The following is a 20,633-nucleotide window of genomic DNA, read 5'->3' on the forward strand; positions in this document are numbered from 1 at the left end:
AAAATAAGTTTACATATCAAAATTACAATACTATGGCTAAAAAATCCACAGGCATCAGATTCCTAAAAGAAGAAAAATACCTTGCTAAATGCCAGACTCAGAAAAGATGAAAACGAAGCAAAAAACAACAAAAAATCAAGAAAAATCCAGATAATCAAAACGTGCATTTTATTATTTACAGTTTTTAAAGAAATGGCTATCATCTAATATAGCTACAATATCTGGGAAATAAAAAAGTCTATTATCAAAATACCTTCTTTATAAAGTGGTTCTGAATTTATAGCTTGTAGAATTAGAATCAGTGAAGTAAAATGTGAACTCAGAGTCGATAGACATGAAACGTGTCTGTATTCAAGGTATCAGGACCTCAATATTTGATTTCACTATTTAATACGCTCCACATCATTTTGGTGTAATTTATTCACATTTTCTAAAGGCTCTAATTTATTAAGTTATACTCCAGAAATCTTTCTCAGTGGAAGGAATAACAAAAGAAAATTCAGGACACGCCCCCTCCCTGACCCACAAAATACTTGTAGATTTACTGGTCAGAGTCTAGTCAATAGGGTTCCTTTATCTTTTATTGAAAAGATACATATTTTGAAAAGAATCTTTTGGACATCTTTTTGAAAGCTACCAATTTTGTGACTCTTGATTTCCGACGAGTCACAAGCACCAGCATAAAAAGATCGTCTTGACTATCATTTGCAAAGCACAATCTAGTTAAAAATATTTCAGATCATATCCTTTAATTGGGGACATAACAAACTGTATCTTCCAACACAGATAAAAATTCAAAAATAAATTATAACTGTGGACTGCAACATAATATTAAAGGAAAAGAAAGCCTTTTTGTGAGCACGCGAAGAATTCCTCCTCTGTACAGTGACACAAAAGCATTTTCAGCTTTCAGGTTTCGACAAATCCTGTTGTAACAACAACTCCCTCCCTTCCCCGCCTCTCCTTTCTTAATTCTCCCACAGCTCAAAAAATGAGATGGAGAACCTGGTATTTATCTTCTAGCACCATCAGCAGTCTCTACCTCAGATTCCCATGTTGGTCTTTATGTGCGAGTTAACTTGGCGGAGCTCTGTCCCTAATACTCACAGGCTGGACGGGAGCCTCAAGTGTGGCTTCTCCGCCTCGAGCAGCTTCGTTTGAAGACAACTGACAGAAGGGGGTTAAGACACTGAAGGCTCCTGACAAAAGGTATGGAAAATGAGAGGCTTCTACAACGCTCAGAAATAGAAGTAGAGACCTTTAAGTATTTAGTTCGAACTGTAAGTTGTCGGTCTGTTTTTAAAGTAATAGTTTTGTTATAAACAGATCTTGTCTGGAAAACTGACTTTACGTTTTAATGAAATCCACTCCAGACTTTCTGTTGGCAAGTAAGTCCATAAAGTTAACACTCACAGGCTCTGTTCTGCAAGCAGTGTATTCTGGAGCCCTGAGAGACCTGTGTATTTAGAACTAAGTTTTTACATGCAATCCCTCTGCTGCTTCTGCTGGATTTCCCTGTATTCCCCCACCACCACCACCACGGAAACAAAGTATGCTTTTATTCCGTACTTACTTACGAGATAGCAATTTGAGAGAACAGGCCACAAACTGTATCATACTTGTGGCTGGAGAGGAAAAGAAAATTCATAGCAATATAGCTAAGATGCCAGTATGTTTTTACAAAAGGAACAGAAATAGTGACCTTCATTGTGGAGAACAAATTTTTTCTGCAGAAGTTCTCCGTGCAGAAGAAAGCATTTAAGATCCGATATTCAACAGTGAGCAGGCACTATGCTAGCTGAATGCAATGTCATATTGTTTACGCTGATTCTGGCTGTCTGTAATTTATCACTGCCAGTACGTGTTAATTAAGATGAACAAGCTGTCTGCAAGCCTGAATTACACTGAAATTTATAAAATGTATTGGTTAATGGGAAGAAAAAGGTTATAATTGGGAAGCTGAGCATAGATTGATCAACACATGAAGGTTACTCAACCAAAGTAAAAATAAAGAGGGAAACGAGATGCTCTTAGAGAATGTTAACAGCAATCTCGATGCCGAAGAAACCATAAGTTGACAAAGGTCTGGGAAGGCAGTAATTTAGGGAACTGCCTGGAATCTGAAATGTTAAAACCCAAACCTGAAAACAGCTATTATGAAACTATAAACATGTGCTTAATTTTTTTTTTTTCCTAGAAACTTTATTCTGTGCTATTTCAGTGTCAGGTATGAAAAGAGGTTTGGAAAACAGAAGTGAACCATACGGCTATGCCAAAAGCCGAAGTACTCTGATGTGTCTGTAAGTCTGATGCTTAAGGATTTAAAGTTTCAGGGAAACCCTTTCCTAAGTTTGTCATATTTTAAAGCTATGAACAAAAATATAAGCAGCAAATTTAGACAGCCCAGGATTTAACTTCTTAGAGAACCGATGCTGTAACTATGTTAAGTTTGTACTTCTGATATAGGCACGGATTAGTATTACTTCAGCTATTTTACAAAAGCCAGGCATCAACCTCCTTGGGTGAGTCTCTGAGGCTAAGCTATTTGCCCCATTAATGTCTTGTGAAGTGGTGTTTTTGTTTTTTTTTTTCCCTTGGTGGGGCAGGGAGTGGATAAAATTGACAGTTAATGGCATTCTCTGCTTGCAGATGTAGCGTTTTCTGTGCTTCCCCGGAAGCACACGGAGAGCATCTCACACTCGAGTACTGGCGTGATGGTGGGGGAGGCGGGGACACCCGGCAACACACTGTTGCTGAGACCTGCGTGGCCTCGGGGGGTTTACCACCTCAGTGTCCTTCCCAATCGGGAAAAATGATGACGCACAGAGTTATATCTATGGTTTGGTTCAGCTCTAAGATTCTACAAAAATAAATCCGTTCGATGAAGGAAGAGAGAAAAGAAAAAATATTTCAAATGTTATTAAATAGCAACTGTCACGTGACAGAAAACAGCATGCGAATCACAGTGTTGATTATAATGTATGGAGTACTTTCTAGGTGTTGGATATTGTTCTCTAAGCCCTTAAAATGCATTTAACTCTTCGATATACATACTATAATCCTATTTTCCAGAAGAAAATACTAAAGCAGAGAGAGGTTCTGGAAAGCGAAGATTTGAGCCCAGTATTTTGGATTCAGAGCCCCACACTGCCTTTTGTAAAATATATGAATCGTGATAGAGCCACTCTAATACGTCATTCAAAAACTGATTCAGAAACACAAAAAAAATTATTACTGTATTTCAGAAACCATTAGACTTCCCTCAAAGAAGGCAGTAATTACTGCCAGGGTAAAGCACAGCCAAGCCACAAATTCGGTGCTGTCTTTACTCTCTTCTTAAGAAAATGTTAAATTATTTTCGGTATTCTTTCACATACAACAAAGGATGTGGTTATTTCTGGCATGTGCTTTCAAGATTCAAGGTCACTACCGAATCCGTCAGAACAACCGGTTTTACGGCAGACTACTTACTTCATCTGGGTCAGGGAAGGATTCTGGTCCCAGCTAGAAAGGATCTCACATTCTCACAAGCAAAAGACAGTGGCCTAATTGTTCCTGCACTGAGCGTCTTGCACCTGCAGTGAAACGAGTGCTAACCTAGATAAGGATTTTGTAAAAGTTTATTAACAGGAAATTAGGGATAATCATGCCTGTGGCTTTAACTTCTTTCCACGAATTTCCTTTCCTCCTTAAACAGTTTACTTGGGTTATGTGTCTGGCACATGGTAAGGGCTTAATGAATATTTTTTAAATAAAATCATTTTTTGAATACTTAAAACTCTTCTAAGATTTATAAGTCATTTTTTAATTTTTAGAAATGTTTTTATTTTTGAGAGAGAAACAGAGAGACAGAGTGTGAGCAGGGGAGGGGCAAAGAGGGAGGGAGACACAGAATCTGAAGCAGGCTCCAGGCTCTGAGCTGTTAGCACACAGCCCGAGATGGGGCTTGAACCCACAAATGGTGAGATCATGACCTGAGCTGAAGTTAGACGCTTAACCGACGGAACCACCCAGGTGCCCCTAGAAGTCATTTTTAAGAGGTGGGCTTAAACTATTCATTTCTCTCTTATTACCTGTTAAGTATTTTAATTAGAAATCATAGGGTTTAAAAAAACCTGTAAGCTATTAAAATTCTTTATCAGATCCTACAACTGGAATTCGGTATGTCAAATCTCCCAAGAAGGCATCATCATAGACTTCAGCACAGTTTAAATTCTAAAAAGAACAAAGTGGCCACTTTTCGAGAACCACCCATCCGCACTCAGGAGAATGACCGGTAGTCTCTGAGGGTCTGGTGTGAGCTTTTCTCTTGGGCTGGAGTGCCCTCATCTACTGCGAGGCCCATTCAAATGTGTTCCTGCTCCCACCGTACGTGGAAACATAAGCCTTTTCGTTATCCTTTCTTTTAATCCCGGTTTGTCTTCCTTCCCTAGCCTTTGTTACTTGGTTCTCTGCCGCACAGACAGCATTACGGTTTTGACCAGGGGCCATCAGAATCAAGCAGCAGGTAACGGGGGACCAAGATAAGGTAACGTCATGGCGTCCGCGGGTCTCCAGCTCCTGGCTTTCGTCCTGGCTCTATCTGGGGTGTCTGGAGTGCTCACGGCCACTCTGCTGCCCAACTGGAAGGTGAACGTGGATTCGGGCTCCAACATCATCACGGCTGTCGTGCAGCTGCAGGGGCTGTGGATGGACTGCACGTGGTACAGCACCGGGATGTTCAGCTGCACCCTCAAGTACTCCATTCTGTCCCTCCCCATCCACGTGCAGGCCGCACGGGCCACCATGGTCCTGGCCTGTGTCCTGTCCGCGTTGGGGATCTGCACTTCCACAGTGGGGATGAAATGCACTCGCTTAGGAGGGGACGGAGACACAAAGAGCCACGCTTCTTTTGCCGGAGGAGTCTGCTTCATGGCTGCAGGGGTCTCTGGTTTAATCCCAACCGTGTGGTACACAAAGGAGATCATAGCAAACTTCCTGGACCTGACGGTTCCAGAAAGCAACAAACATGAGCCCGGAGGAGCCGTCTACCTCGGATTCATTTCGGCCGCGCTGTTGTTCATCTCCGGCATGATTTTCTGCACTTCCTGTATGAAAAAGGCTCCGGAAGCTTGGCTCTTTGCAGCCAAGCAGCGGCATACCTCCGCCATGCAGCCAGAGGGCAGCTCCGCGTACAACCTCAAAGATTACGTGTAAATGACCGTATCACGTGTATGGAATGTTTAGGTGCCTGCTGTGGCTTTCGTCTTTTCGTTTTAGAGGAAAACTATAAATGAGGTCATTTAAAATGCCAACAAACTATTGTGTGCGATTAGATCCGTTTTAAGATTATTCTTCCATTCCTTTTTTCGTGTTTTATCCAGTGGTTTATAACTGAAAGAGGTTCTGTTTTATAAGACAATTGATGGGTTTTTTTTTCCTTTTAAGATAAACTGTTGACACATCTTCTGAATTGTTATTTAGTTGGATTTTATAAAAGAACTAAATTGCCAAGTATAAAAAAGCGCCTTTCCCTGTGTTAATCCAGGGTATCATCTGCTTTTGCTGGCTGTTGGTAACCCCAGGGACTTGCTTCTGTTTTCAAGCCTGCTCTTTCACCATGAGGGAAAGAGGAGATGTCCATTTCTCTTAAGTGTTGCCCAAACCAGCCTCCCCAGCTTCCCACCTACCGTGACCTCCCTGCTTCCTTTTTCATTTTAGAAAATATCTACGTACGTGTCCAAGAGCCAACGATAGGCTATTCAAAGATTAGGCAGGCAGAACTAAGGAAAAGAAACTGGTAAATGCTACCACAGCAAAGCAAAACCAAATCAAGCGTGAACTGAAATCTCCAGGATTGGAAGGCATTAAGTACAAAGTAACTGACAATAATAACAGTTTGCTTTATTTAGAATGCTTAAGAAGTGCCGTCTTCTGCTGCTAGCAAGAGGATGCTCCAGATTCCGTGCATTTATCCTACAACCCAGAGTCTTCCCCTTCCCTCTCACTGATGAGTATCTGGATGACAGAAGTTACTTTAAGTTGTCGTTTTTTTCTCAAGTTTGATTCACGTTAACAAAAACATTGCTGTTCTCTTATAAATGAACTGCTTCCAGTAGTAAACAGAACAAAAATTAAAGTATAAAGAATACTTTAAAAATGTAAGTTAATTTGTGATATGTAATCCAAATATCTTAACAAGAAAATAAAAACTGGATTTTCTAATGCACAAAGGGGACAAGGCCCACTATTGTTTCTAATAATTCATGTAATTAGGCTTAGTCATTGCTCACTATAAAATGGTAAAGGGGGAAAAAGGATCATTTCTTTGCACACCAGTAACTCAGGAAGTGTGAAGAATATCTTTTATGTGACATATTTTTTATTTGTGCCTACAGAAGTAGAGACTAACATGTTTTATACCTAGTTTACTCACTCTCTTCTGCAACAGTGTCATTGGCCACTAATAGGATGGCTAAAATGGAAAGGTATCATTTCATCTGGGAATTAGGAAAAGACATATTTAAAAATTTTTTTTTTCAACGTTTATTTATTTTTGGGACAGAGAGAGACAGAGCATGAACAGGGGAGGGGCAGAGAGAGAGGGAGACACAGAATCGGAAACAGGCTCCAGGCTCTGAGCCATCAGCCCAGAGCCCGACGCGGGGCTCGAACTCACAGACCGCGAGATCGTGACCTGGCTGAAGTCGGACCTTAACCGACTGCGCCACCCAGGCGCCCCGGAAAAGACATATTTAAACAGAAGCTTAAAGTATGGATTTCTTTTGGAGGATCAAAATATTTTCTAAACACATGTATACTAAAAATAACTGGTAAAAAGTATTTTTATGCAAATTAATGTGACCAGATTGGTTTGGCACCTGTATCTCTCTCCTTTTGCTTACTGGGACTGGCTTTATATGCAGTTTCTGTACCTGATAGTCCTAGGCTAAAAGTTCACCGTATGTGTTCTATATAAGTCTATGCATACTTCAAAAAATAATTTTTATTTTGCTCTAGAATATTTTCTTCTTAAATAGGCACAGGGATGTTCTGAATTCCAGAAAAGCAGCCATTTCCTACAAATAATGGCCGAATTCTATCCAGACTGGACACAGCAATGATGAAATGGCTCGCAGTCCCTCCGTCCCCCCAGGCCGCACCCCTGCTGCATTCCTCCACCTGGAATCCTCCCACACTCACCCCTTCCTTGCCCGCCCACGCTCCGACTCCTCCTTCGGGGTTCACGTGAGACCTCCTGTGTGACCCCACTCCTGACTCCCTGAGGGTCGCTGCTTCCAGCCCTGTACTCTCTGAGAATACGGTCTATTCAAACAAGTTATTGCATCTCCGACTAGACTCTGAGACAAGGTACCGTTTTTACCTTTGTAGCCTCCGTAACTTGCCGACAGCGCTTACGAGGACGTGCCAGTCCTTCCGGGACGTACACGGACTGGTTTAAACCTCAGGAGGACTCTAGGAGGCAGGCACTATTCCTAGCACAGAGGGGAACTGAACCAGGGCAAAGTACGGTACTTCACCAGCCCAACGGCAGGCAGCTGGTAAGCAGAGAGATGGGATTCGACCGGAGGGAACCGGCCCTGGAGTCAGACCAGGTGCCTGCCGGCTTACGCAGGGCACAAGGCTGCGCGGCGCGTGTTACTGAATCTAGGTCTCGGTCCCCTCCTGTGAAAATGAGGACAGAACGGCACCTACGCACACAGGGGCTGTAAGGATTCAATGACAGGATGTGCACACAGCATGGGGGGGGGGGGGCGGTAAGCACGCTCCGGACTTTCTTGGTCTACACCAGCATTTTCCAAAGGGGGGTGGGTGGAGCCTGCAGAGGACACAGGGCAGCGCCGGGGGCCGGCTTTGGTCATCACAGCTGGGGTAGCGGTACTGGGACCCAGTGGGCGGAGGCCAGAAATGCTATGAAATACCCTACAGTGCCTGGGCAACAAAGAATTTTGTAGCCAAAAATGTCAATTGTGAGGAGGCTGAAAAACCCTGATCTAATGTATTTGAATTCTATTTAAACATTCATTTTAAAGAAAATAATAAAGTTACCAAACCAAAAGAAAACACCAGAAAGCCCCAGAATATCCTGCTTATTTTACCTACAGAGCAGATATATGTGTATATGTACGTGTGTGTGTGTGTGTGTGTGTGTGTGTGTGTTATGACTGAAGAAATCAGCGAGTAATCTGGGCAACGACATGGGTAGGTGAAAGGGTCATCAGCACACTACCTACACATGGGCAGGAGCAGGCTGGGGTATAGACAGATCCAATTCTGGATTCAATGTTTTCTCATTACATCTTTTACGACTATATTTTTAGCTACAAGGCTTTAGCATAAATTCACTGTACTGACTTTTGAGATTTGTATCATAGCCTATAATCCCGTGAACCTGTCACAATCTCTTCATTACCTCTGATAATTTTTTAATTCACTTCACTGCACTTTATACATACATAAATGGGTCACCTGCAAAAATGCAATTTTGTTTCTTCCTTCATTGGGCTTATAATACTTCTTGTTTATTTTATTCTTGAGTAGTTATAAAAACATAACTTGTATGAAAGTAAATTGTAATAATAAATATCTTGTTTCTATCCAACACTAACTTGATTTTTAAGAAGGACTCTTGTACTTTAATTATAAAACTGGATTTTAGTTTACACGTTTATTTTTATTTTAGACTCACTCTCAAAAAGAATTTGAGGCTACTTACGATAAAATTGCCGGCATAATAAGAACAAAAACAATGATAAAGGTGAAAGACTAAAGTTACAAAGAAGACAGAGAGGATGCTATTAAATATTCCTGTTTGAAGGCTACTAAAGGAATTACGTATGAAACTTAGTTTAGAACTTGGAGCCACCAAGGCACAGAAGGCCACATGAGGCGTCTGATGGCGGTCTCGGGCAGGTGCCTACAGAGGCTAGAGAGGCTGCCGGGGGTGCTGCCTAAGCCCCCACTGGGCCGTGCGTCCGTCCCCAGCTGCTGTGAGTGCAGGGCGCTACCAGCTCACACGTGCGGAATTGCCTCCCTTGGTAGACTAGGGCACCACTGCTCCTAGGAGGTGGCCGTGAGCCAAAGACTGACCACACACATGTAGAACATGCCGTTCCCTCGACTGAGTCTGTGGGACAGTTTGTGCCCCATTGCTCCCCCTCTCCCCACTACCCTCTGACCCAGTGGGACCAGGCTGACGCTGGTCTCCAGGCACAATATTCCTGCTCAGCTTTTCTGCCCCCCTTGCTTTATCCTGCTTCCCTCACCCTTCTTCTGAGAACACTCAATAAGGCACTTTCATAAAAATTCTCAGTCCCTAATTCCAGGCAATCAGACCTAACACAGAAGAATATTAGTTAAGTAGAAAAATATGTCCACAGGGTTCTCAAATACAGGGCAATATTCAACAGAAATAACATCCTCACTATCTGATTTCAGAACACTCAAAGGCTTGAAAACATGGCTTTCTTACGTGAATCCACCCGTTTTACGAAGATCAAGACTGCTTCACAAAGAAGTCAAGGCCTCAATAGCTGTCAGCAAGGATGGCTGAAAGCTTCTAAAATGTGGTCCTCAAAGGTCAGGCATGGATGCCTCAAGTCGTGACCTTTTCTTTATAATGTCACGGGCATATCATCGTTAATTCTTCCAAAATTGTATTGACAATATGCTTTAAATCTGTCCCATTCAGGGGTAACTTGCTCCACGTGCAGTACTCCTTATAGGCAAAATTAGATACAAACTATATGAAAGTCTTAAAAATTAAAATCTGTACCAGGATATGCCAACTTACTCCATAAACAGTTGTTTATAATAACAGTGACCTTCCACTGACTGCCTCCAAATGCATTACTTCACGTTACTTCTCAAAACAATCCTTCAAGGGTGACATTACTGCCCCAATTTGGGATATATTAAAATGCAGCCTGTTAACCTGACCGAGTTCTTGTAATTAGGGACACTGGAATTCCAGTACATCCAGTTTCCTTTAAAATACCTCTAGGGGCACCTGGGTGGCTCAGTCGGTTAAGCATCGTCTGACTTCAACTCAGGTCGTGATCCTGCAGTGCATGAGTTTGAGCCCAGCACCCGGCTTTTGCGCAGAGCCCACTTCAGACCCTCTGTCTCCCTCCCTCTCTCTCCGCCCCTCCCCTGCTTGCACTTGCTCTCTTTCAAAAATAAAAATAAAAAAAAGCTTATAAAAAAATACTTCTATTTATTCCGCCAGAGTATGCTGCCTCTATCATATTAATCAAACGAGCCCATTGCAATTCTCATTTTATATCTAAGCGACCTACCTACTAGGTTTGAGGATAGCATAGTGGTTAAGACCCAAAGCCTATCCATTCTGTTGGGAGTAGGTTAGATTAGAAGCCCCATGACCACAATTTTAAAAAGAAAAAAAAAAAAAAAAATGACACAGAATTTTGAGGGTCTAGCTAATGGCTTAGTATTTCTCAAATTTGATTAATGTGCAGATCAACTCAAAAAAATTACTGTAGAACTCCAGAAATACGTGGATTCTTCAGGGTTTAAAAATGTCAGCTTGAAAAACTTAAATAAGCTTTATTTGCTCATGGAAGCATTTTTCAATTGTGAATCTGCACTGTAAAACATTTTGTCTTGTAATTGGTAAAATAATTTTATGAACTCAATAGTGAAATGAAAATACAAAATTTTAAAAATTCTGACTTAACTCTACTATTCACTAAAAACTCCAGAAGTTTAAGAAACACTAGAGTAAGTCAATTTGACAAATTTTATGAATCTAACCTAGGAAGTTGCATTTTCTGTAGATAGAAAAGAATTTTGGGTTCAAATTTTGGGGCCTAGAGAGGTTAATAAAAATAATGAGTTTGACAAGAATTTAGGTCAACTATTCTGAACAGGATTATTCTAGTTCATGGAAGTAAAAGCCTTGCCTTGATTAAGTTGGTTCGTCTAAAGACCAATAACCAGGAGGGATTACAGATTCTCCAGAAAAATTCTAAGGTGGTATAAATACGTTCTTGAAATATCACAAAAGAAATTCTCATATCTAATTCTCAGGGTTGGTTGAGAAGAAGTACTGACTTTTAGGAAACTTCGTTGAGCATCTATAGAGAATTAACCCCCCTCTCTGGACTCTCCAGTGAACCTGCCTGTATCTCTATTTTAGCACTTTTTTTCACTTGTGTTATGAGTTATTTGTGTTTATGACTTTCTCCTCTTGTATTCAGAAAGGTTTAGCCATAGGGTTAGGCTTGTGCCATTATTTTATCTTCTCTAGAAGATTCTTCTCCTTTCTTAAGAAAATAAAAATTTTTTTAAATTTGTTCAATGCAACCATCCATCAGTCAAATATTTTCTGGCTTTCCTCAGAATATTCCCAATCTGCTAAATAGTACAACTACTTCAGAGCAGCAGAGAATTCTCTTAGAACTAAAATTTAATAATTTGATTTACTATTTTCCTTTATCATAATACAGTCTCTCTCCTCTTTGATAACTGTTTTCCTAGATTACAAATAAATTCCTTGCATGTAATATTTATAACATGATGAAAAGCATCTCAAGAAAACTGCTATGAATATGTTTAATTTGTCAAAAAGCAAACATTCCTCAATAAAGTGAACCAAAAACATAGCTAGTTTTTTTCAAATAATATTTTCATGAGGCCTTAATCCTTGAGGAAAGAACATTAACTAACTGCATGTGTATCTTACCGCAAAATCAAGGATAAGGTTGATAACAACCTCTAAAAATGCCCTCAACTAAGTAACTAAAACAAAGAAAAACTTTCCATTAAAAAGATTCTAAAATCCACCTTAAGAAACACTTGGTAAAATTTAAATAGCTTCAAGATTCTGGACTGTGGTCAGAACCCTAAGTATAAAAGCCTAAAAGTAAAGATCTTTGTTTCTGATACATTGGGGTCCTACACTATTCAAAATGTTATATATGCTCATATGTGCATTATGAGAAGAAAGAAAGCTATATGGTCAACTGGTTTTCTTCATTACAATGGCCATCTGTTCTAGGATAGAAAATACCTGAAAGCACAAATAAATTAAACCTGATGATGACCTGTAAGACATCTCCAGTCATTGGGTCCTGTCTGGGATCTAACAGGATCTATTATTTTGGAAGAAACCATTTACAATGTCTGAAAACTTGAGATGCTAAAGGTTGGTGGTACTGAGAATGAGTTTTCTGAGCCTGACTTAGAAAAAGCTGAAAACTATTACGGGAGGGAAGAAGGACTGAATTCCTACAGTCACCCCAAAGCTCAGTCAACTGTGGTGGACAACATGGCAGAGGAAGTGGATGGCGGTAGCAGCGACGATGGAGACTTCTCAGACCACGCTTCAAGATGGACAAGGAGGGCTAACACTACTGGTTGGGGCCCCATTCTAGATATATCATCTTGATCCAAAAAACCATACAATACAATTTTTTTCATTTTGCTTACTTTCCTTAATGAATCTCAAATGAAACTTTATACGACTTTATTCTTGAGAGTTTGGACAAGCAAGAAGAAATCTGTTCCTCACCAGCTGTGAACTCCCTGATGCAGACTCCATGTCTGATGATGCTCCTATCCCTTTCATCTTTCAGGCATCACCAACCGCCCCCCTCCGCCCCTGCCCCAGCCTAGCCTGGCCTTTCCACTCAATACACATCCGACAAAGAAACAGACGAGCTTTTATAATATATATCCTATAGTAACTCATCCAGTAGTAGTTTTGCTAAAACAGACACCACTTTATTGATTTTTATTTTTGGCAGAGAAACTCTGTTTCTGTAATTAGCATGTAATAGTAACAGTCTTGTTTAATATCCAACTATTTTCCACAGATGATTAATCACAAGTAACACTGCCAAAATAGGATCTCTTAAAAATGTGGAAAGAGGAGGACCGAAGACGGCGGTGGAGGAAGACCACCCCTGGCTCACCTCCTCCATGGACACAACAGATAACAGGTGCATCTGTGTGACTAACCCTAAATAGGACCTGACGACAGCAGAACGGATCTTGCAGCTAATCACAGCAGAGGAACACTGGAAAGGGGAGGAGGAACAGAGCTGTGGTTGGGAACCAAACCCCCAGTGACACTGACCACAGGAGAGAGCAGGGAGAAGGGAGATCACACCGGACACCAGATACCCCAGCACCGGGAATACAAGCACCCACTGCATCTGGCCTTGAAAACTAGCGACGCTTAACTTAGGGAGCTTTTAAAATCAGCGGGGCTTAACTCTGGGTACCTTAAAAATCAGTGGGATTAACTCCAGGAGAGCAAGAGGACATAGGAAACTGAGTCCCCACCCTTAAAGAGCCAGCATATTAAACAGCTCCACCCAAGCACAGCACAACACCAGGAGCTTGAGAAGTGCCCACGGAATATGTGCAGGAGATTTACTTACGAATCTCAAACGTGTACTAGAGGGGCAAGGGTCTTCAGAAGACCTCCCCGAGAACAAAGCGCTGGCAAACACCATTTCTCATCCCCGCTCTTGGCCTAGCTAGCCGGACTTTTGCGGGAACCAGCACTAACACTCCCCACCTGTCTAGCTAGTGCCGTACCCCGTCCCCTCGTGTGCTCCTGTGGACTGGCCCCATCTAACCTGCCCGCCGTGGGTGGCAGGCATCCCTCCAAAGTGGCTCCTGCCCTGCCACACACTGCAAGCAGCCCTGGCAGGGCTCGGGGCCACTCCAAAAGTGCCACCTGCCCCGGGCAGAGGGAGAGGAAAGCCCACGCAGCACGGCGTCCAGCTGCAGTAGCTGAGCCTTTTTGCTGGCTATGCAGGGACAGAGCCTTGCCATTCAGTGGGCCCGCAGCTGCGGCAGAGGCTGACTGCAAACACCTAGTCTGATCACTGACTTTACCCACCTACAAGCCCAGGTAGTCCTCAGACGGGCACCTCAACAGCACAAGGACCAAACCCCGTCCAGCACACCCACAGCACACAAAAGTGGGTCACTGCAGCTGACTGGGCTGAAGACAAATGTGGCTCAGCCACGACAGCACGGTGCATGCCGTCCACATAGGAGACGCCCCTGGAGCACCTGCTTCTGGTGCCCAGGGCACCACATGACCTCTTCTATGCAAGGCTACTACTTTCAAGGCCGGAAGATGTAGCTGACTTCCCTAATACACAGAAACAAAGTTAGACAGAAACAAAGAGTCAGGAGTGTGTCCCAAATGAAAGAACAGGACAAAAATCACAGCAAAAGAGCTAAATGAGCGAAGATAAGCAAAATGCCTGATAAAAAAATAAAAGGAATGGTCATAAAGATACTGGACTTGAAAAAAGAATGGATAAACTAAAAACTTCAACAAAGAGAAAATGTAAAACAGAACCAGAGATGGGGAACTCAATAAGTAGAATTAAAAAAAAAACACACTAGAGGGAACCAATAGCAGATCAGGGGAGGCAGAAGAATGGATCAGTGATCCAGAAGACGGGGCAATGGAGAGCAATTAAGCTGAACAGCAAAACAAAAAAAGAATAAAAAATGAGAGTATGTTAAGGAACTCAGAACCATCATCAACTGTATTAACAACTGCATCGTAGGGATCCTAGGAGGAGAAAATATAAAAAGGCAGAACTCTTATTTGAAGAAATAACAGCTGAAACACCTTCCCTAACCCAGAAAAGGAAAGAGACATCTGGATCCAGAAAGCACAGAAAACCCCTAACAAGATTAACCCAAGGATGTCCACACCAAGGCACAAAATAATTAAAATGTAAAAAAAGTAACAACAAAGAGAGAATTTTTAAAGTAGCATGAGAAAACACAGTTACATACAAGGGAAATCCCATAAGGCTTTGGCAGATACATTCAAAGTGCTGAAAGGAAAAAACCTGCAAGCAGGAATACTATCCAGCAGGATTTTTATTCAGAATTGAAGATAAGATGAGGAGTTTCCCCAAACAAACATTAAAAGAGATCATTGCCACTAAAACATCCTTATAGGAAGTGTTAAAGGGACTTGAGGGGAAAGGAAAGGCCATAACTAGAAGAAAGTTATGAAAGGAAAAAAAACTTCACAGATAAAAGCAAACTTCTAATAAATGTAGATTAATCATTTAAGAAAGTATGGAGGTTTAAATACAAAAGTAGTAAAATCAATTACATGTACCAAACTCAGCCAAGGGATTTCACATTTTACAACATAAAAAGATGTAAAATATGATATCACATACATAAGACATGGACAGGGTAAGTAAAAATTTAGTGCTTTTAGAATATGTTCAAACTTAAGCAACCATAACTTCATACAGACTTCTATACACATTAAGATATACATGAACCTAATGGTAACCACAAATCAAAAACCTGGAATAGATATACAACAAATAAAGATAAAGAAATTCAAGCATAACACTAAAGAAAGCCATCAAACCACAAGGGAAGAGAGCAAGAGAAGAAGAAAGGAATAGAGAACTATAAAAACATACTGTGTATGTGCATTACACCATACACAAAAATAAACCTAAAATAAACTAAAAACCTAAATGTGAGACCAAAACCATAAAACCTCTAGAAGATAACATAGGCAATAATCTCTCTGACACAGCCACATTTTTCTACATATGACTCCAGAGGCAAGGGAAACAAAAGCAAAAATTAACTACCGGGACTACATCAAAATGAAAAGCTTTTGCACAGCAAAGGAAACCATCAACAAAACAAAAAGCAACCTATTAAATGGGAGAAGATATTCGCAAATGACAGATCTGATAAAGGGTTAGTATCCAAGTTATACAAAGAACTTACACAACTCAACACCAAAGAATTCAATTAAAAAAAAATGCACAGAGGACTTGAGTAAACATTTTTTCCAAAGACGACATCCAGATGGCCAAGACACATGAAAAGAGGCTCAACATCCCTAATCATCAAGAAAATGCAAATCAAAACCACAATGAGACATCACCTTGTATCTGTCAGAATGGCTAGAATCAAAAAGACACGAAATAACAAATGTGGGTGAGATTGTGGAGAATAAGGAACCCTTGTGTCCTGTTGGGAGAAATGTAAATTGGTGCAACTACCGTGGAAAACAATTTGGACATTTTTCAAAAACTTAAAAATAGAAATACCATATGATCCACTAATATGACCACTAGTATTTACCCAAAAAAACACAAGAACACTAATTTGAAAAGATATATACACCCCTATTTATAGCAGTTATTATTTACAACAACCAAGATATGGCAGTAATCCAAGTGTCCATTTATAGATGAATGGATAAAGAAGATGTGGTACATATGCATGCATGTATACATGTATACACACACACACACACACACACACACACACACACACACAAAGGAATATTACTCAGCCATAAAATAAGAATGAGATCTTGCCTCTTGTAATAACATGGATGGACCTAGAGTGTATATGCTAAGTGAAATATGTCAGGGAAAGACAAATACCATGATTTCAATTACATATGGAATCTAAAAAACAAAACAAATGAACAAATAAGACACAAAGAAACAAACAAACCTAAAACCAGACTTAACCACAGAGAACAAACTGGTGGTTGCCAGAGGGAAGGGGGGTGAGAAGATGGGTAAAATAAATACAACTTCCAGTTATAAAATAAATAAGTCATTGAGCACCTGGGTGTCTCAGTCGATTGAGCATCCAATTCTTGATTTCAGCTCAGGCTGTGATCTCACAGTTCGTGGGGTCGAGCCCTGTGTCGGGCTCTGTGCTGACAGCGTGGAACCTGCTTGGGATTCTCTTTCTCCCTCTCTCTCTGTCCCTCTCCGGCTCGCATGTGCACGCTCTCTCTCTGTCTCTGTCTGTCTCTCTCTCTCTCTCTCACACACACACACACATGCTCTCTCTCTCAAAATAAATAAATTTTTATTTACTGTGTGAGCACTGAGGAATGTAGAAAATTCTGGACCAATATGTTGTACAACTGACATAACACTGTATGTTAATTGCACTTCAAATAAAAAGGTGGAAAAAAATTCATGATAAAAAATGTTTGAGGTAACTTGAATTTAGAAATCTATGCAGAAATCACAAAACGAATACTGATTTCTTTTTCTGAAGATGAGGTGACCAAACAACTTATCTTCCATCCTAGAATACTTTTAAGAGTACAAGGTGATAATACCACCACCACCAGGGCAGCATGGGTAAACCTAGACATTTGGTCACTGTAAAAGGGAGAAAAATTAGGACAAGAACTATTCACACATTGTGATTTTTCTTATTCAGGAGAGATAAACAGTACAGTTTGCATGGAAGTGAAGATCAGATCCTAGAGATAATTTCCTATGACACATTCTCAGATGAATAAAGATTTACAAATAAACAGAAACTCACCTCTGGTTTAGGGACAAAAGCCCGACCCGGAATGGTCAAGATGTGCTGAACGTTGCAGAGGTACTGGGCCATAACAGAAAGGCGACTGCGCTGTTTGCTTCCTGTACTGGCTGTAAGTCTCTATGGGACAAAAAGGAATTTTTAGCAAATAATTAATCCAGTCTGATTAGACGGAATGCAGCCAACATCCTATTATCTATGGACACTAGATGGAGTGTTGAGATAAATTTTAAAACTATAGGCTATCTGACACATGATACACAGGCAGCATGGGGAACATTTTCCTCCAATATCAGCAGAAGCGAACCTAGGAAATGTGAATTATATCCTATATAATGCACTCAAAAATTCAGTAAGAAAACTTCCCTATCACTGGATGCTGGGGATTTTCAAACCATTGTTACATTATGTAGAAGAAGGTCTTATATGAAACAAATCAGTCTACATTTGCTGAATGAAGAAATTAGTAAGCATAATTAAGAACTAAAAAGACTTATTTAATTTTATGAATTACCAAAATATATGAAGGAACATTTTCAATAGTGTGCTTTTCTTTATTTAAATCTAATAAAACTTAGGGTCGCCTGGGTGGCCCAGTCGGTTAAGCTGCCGACTTCGGCTCAGGTCACGATCCCACTGTCTAGGAGTGCAAGCCCTATGTCAGGCTCAGTGCTGACAGCTCAGAGCCCGGAGTCTGCTTCAGATTCTGTGTCTCCGGGTCTCTGTGCCCCTCCCCCATTTACACTCTGTCTCTTTCGCTCTCAAACATAAACATTAAAAAAATCTTTTAATCTAATAAAACTTTGAATATTCAGAACTCTTGGAGAGTGTTCTTTTGTTTTTGCAAAAACCAGGAATTTCATCTTTTAAGAACCTAAACAATTTTAAAACCAGGTGTATCTAAATTTTTTTTTTTAATGTTTTATTTATTTTTGAGACAGAGAATGAGCAGGGGAAGGGCAGAGAGAGAGGGAGACACAGAATCCGAAGCAGGCTCCAGGCTCTGAGCTGTCAGCACAGAGCCCAACGCGGGGCTTGAACTCAGTAACCGCGAGATCATGACCTGAGCCGAAGTCGGACGCTTAACCGACTGAGCCACCCAGGCGCCCCAAAACCAGGTATATCTAAATTAACTCATAATTGCAATGCAATTTCAACCAAAATCTCAAAGGATGTTTGGAAGGAAATTTACATTAAATTCCCTAAAATTTTATATGGAAAGACAAAGGGCCCAGGGTAGCCAGAAAGCTCCTGAAGAACATCAACGTGGGGCAGGCTGGGGCAGACTCACCCCACCAGACATCAAAATTAAGGCCAAGTATGGCATTACTCTAGGCACAGACCAACAGAACAACGGCCTTGGAAACAGACCCAAGCACATGTGGATGTTTGCTGTGTGACAGATGTAAGGCAGCAACCACTAATAGAAGAAGGATGGACCACTCAATCTGTGATACTGGTAGAAGTAGGTATATCTACAGGAGAAAAGAGTAACTCCCCACCTCGTACCATAACCAAAAATAAATTCCAAGTGCATTAACAAAAAATAAAGAGCAAAACTTTAAAATTTTTATAAGTATTTATTACTCCATGCTAGGCAAAAATTTCTTGAAGATGCAAAAGCAAAAGCCGTAAGAGACTGATCCTTTACTCTATTAAAATTTAAAACTTCCATAATAAAAAAACACTATACACATAAGTCACAGAGAGAAGGTATTTGAAACTCCTTTGACAAAGGATTAGTGTTCAAAACATAGGAGAACTCCTACACATCAGTAACCGAAAGATAAACAGTAGAAAATATGCTAAGAAATACACTAAGAGCACCCAAATGAACCATAACCATGAACTATGCTCAACCACATTACAAATTAAGGACATACACATTTCAGCTAGAATGAGATAAGCTTTCCTATCCACGAAATGAACAAAATTTCAACAATAACAACAACAAAAAGAGCCTGGCAGAACCTAGAATTGGTGAATATATGGAGCCAGAGGAACCCCCACCTACCGCTAGGGAGAACAGGTACAAGCACTCTGCATTACAATTTGGCAAAATATACAGGAGAGCCGAAGCTGAGTACACCCTCATGACCCTCTAGGTCTACCTTCAGGACGTGTCCTAGAGAACAGTACATATACTTCCACAAGGAAATACCGTGGAAGAATGTTCCCTACCACATCACACATGCATAGCGTCAAAAATGGCGAGAAAAACATAAAGGCCCATCAACAGGAATGAATAAGCAAACTGTGGTAATTTTGACAATGGAATACTAAGTAACAGTTAAAATGAGCAAGAAGGTGTTACCAGCATAGATCCCAAAATAGAGCAGAAAATAATGAAGTGGCAGAAGACATGTGGAGTATGACTCCATGTATATAAAAACTTCAAAACATTACCCCTCATTGTTTCCTGTGTGTGAATATATATGTATCTGCAAAACACATGCATGGGAATGATGAGTATCAATTTTGAGTACAACTCACAGGAGAGAAAGAAAGGGGGCAGAAGAGGGTTTTAAGCATATCTGTAATATTTTATTTCTTAAAAAAAAGACATAAAAATGTGGCAATATGTTAAGATTACACATAACTGAGTGGAGGATGAAAAAAAATGAGGCACACTGACTTTTAAAAAATGTATCCTGCTTCTCTATGTTCTTAGAGTTTGCTGGATACTCTGAGCCTTTTCTAGGTGATACAGGGTCAGCCTTACAAACGCCAATGGCTGCTGGATTAATCGCGGAGTTCAGCACGTCGGCCGTGTGCCACACCACTAAATGAATATTTACCGCACTGCGTTTTGTCTTCCTGCTTCACTGTCATGAGCAGATCCCTAAAATTCCCTATTATTTGCTACTTCTGACCTGTTTGGACACGAAAACCACATAATTTGGCTCGCAAGAGCTTTGCCTTACGTAGGTTTTAAAACTGAGATGCTCGGGGCGCCTGGGTGGCTCGGTCGGTTAAGCACCCGACTTTGGTTCAAGTCATGATTTCACAGTTCGTGGGTTCGAGGCCCACCTCAAGTTCTGTGCTGTCACCCGGGAACCTGCTTCAGATGCTGTGTCTCCCTCTCTCTCTGCCCCTCCCCTGCTTGTGCTCTCACTCTCGAAAATAAACGCACGTTAAAAAAAAATTATTAAACTGAGATGCTCAGAAAATTTCCTGTGGGGAAAGTAATAGATTTCGTAGCATCTGTTTTGTTACTCAGAAGCCATCCCTCCACCTCATCCCTCTTTTTAAATTACCTGGCTCTGGTCTACATTTAGACAGTTGAAGTG

At 40.9% G+C, this 20,633-nt stretch overlaps 2 protein-coding genes across 4 annotated transcripts in view; one reads left to right on the plus strand and one right to left on the minus strand.

Moving 5' to 3' along the window:
- Window positions 1–20,633, minus strand: part of TFB1M (transcription factor B1, mitochondrial) — a 64,974-nt gene that overhangs the window by 12,200 nt on the left and 32,141 nt on the right. The window contains exon 5 of the mRNA XM_045500117.1: window positions 17,344–17,463. Within this exon, the coding sequence (XP_045356073.1) occupies window positions 17,344–17,463 (120 nt within the window). The remainder of the gene's footprint in view (window positions 1–17,343; window positions 17,464–20,633) is intronic.
- On the plus strand, window positions 952–8,066 carry CLDN20 (claudin 20). 3 transcript variants are annotated; one of them, XR_006717670.1, is made up of 3 exons: window positions 952–1,209; window positions 4,434–5,857; window positions 7,020–8,066. XR_006717670.1 is itself a non-coding variant. In XM_045500119.1 (2 exons), the coding sequence occupies exon 2, from the start codon at window positions 4,537–4,539 to the stop codon at window positions 5,194–5,196; it is 660 nt and encodes a 219-aa protein (XP_045356075.1). In that variant the 5' UTR covers window positions 952–1,209; window positions 4,143–4,536; the 3' UTR covers window positions 5,197–6,495. The 3 variants fall into 3 exon arrangements, 2 of the variants coding, with proteins under 2 accessions (XP_045356075.1, XP_045356074.1); XM_045500119.1 differs by lacking the exon at window positions 7,020–8,066 and having other exon boundaries at window positions 4,143–6,495; XM_045500118.1 differs by lacking the exon at window positions 7,020–8,066 and having other exon boundaries at window positions 4,434–6,495.

The sequence above is a fragment of the Leopardus geoffroyi genome, chromosome B2, assembly GCF_018350155.1.
Source record: "Leopardus geoffroyi isolate Oge1 chromosome B2, O.geoffroyi_Oge1_pat1.0, whole genome shotgun sequence".
NCBI classification, from domain to species: Eukaryota; Metazoa; Chordata; class Mammalia; order Carnivora; family Felidae; genus Leopardus; species Leopardus geoffroyi.

Coding starts and splice junctions, on each gene's coding strand:
- CLDN20 (XM_045500119.1), top strand. CDS start 4,537: ATGGCGTCCGCGGGTCTCCAGCTCCTGGCTTTCGTCCTGGCTCTATCT.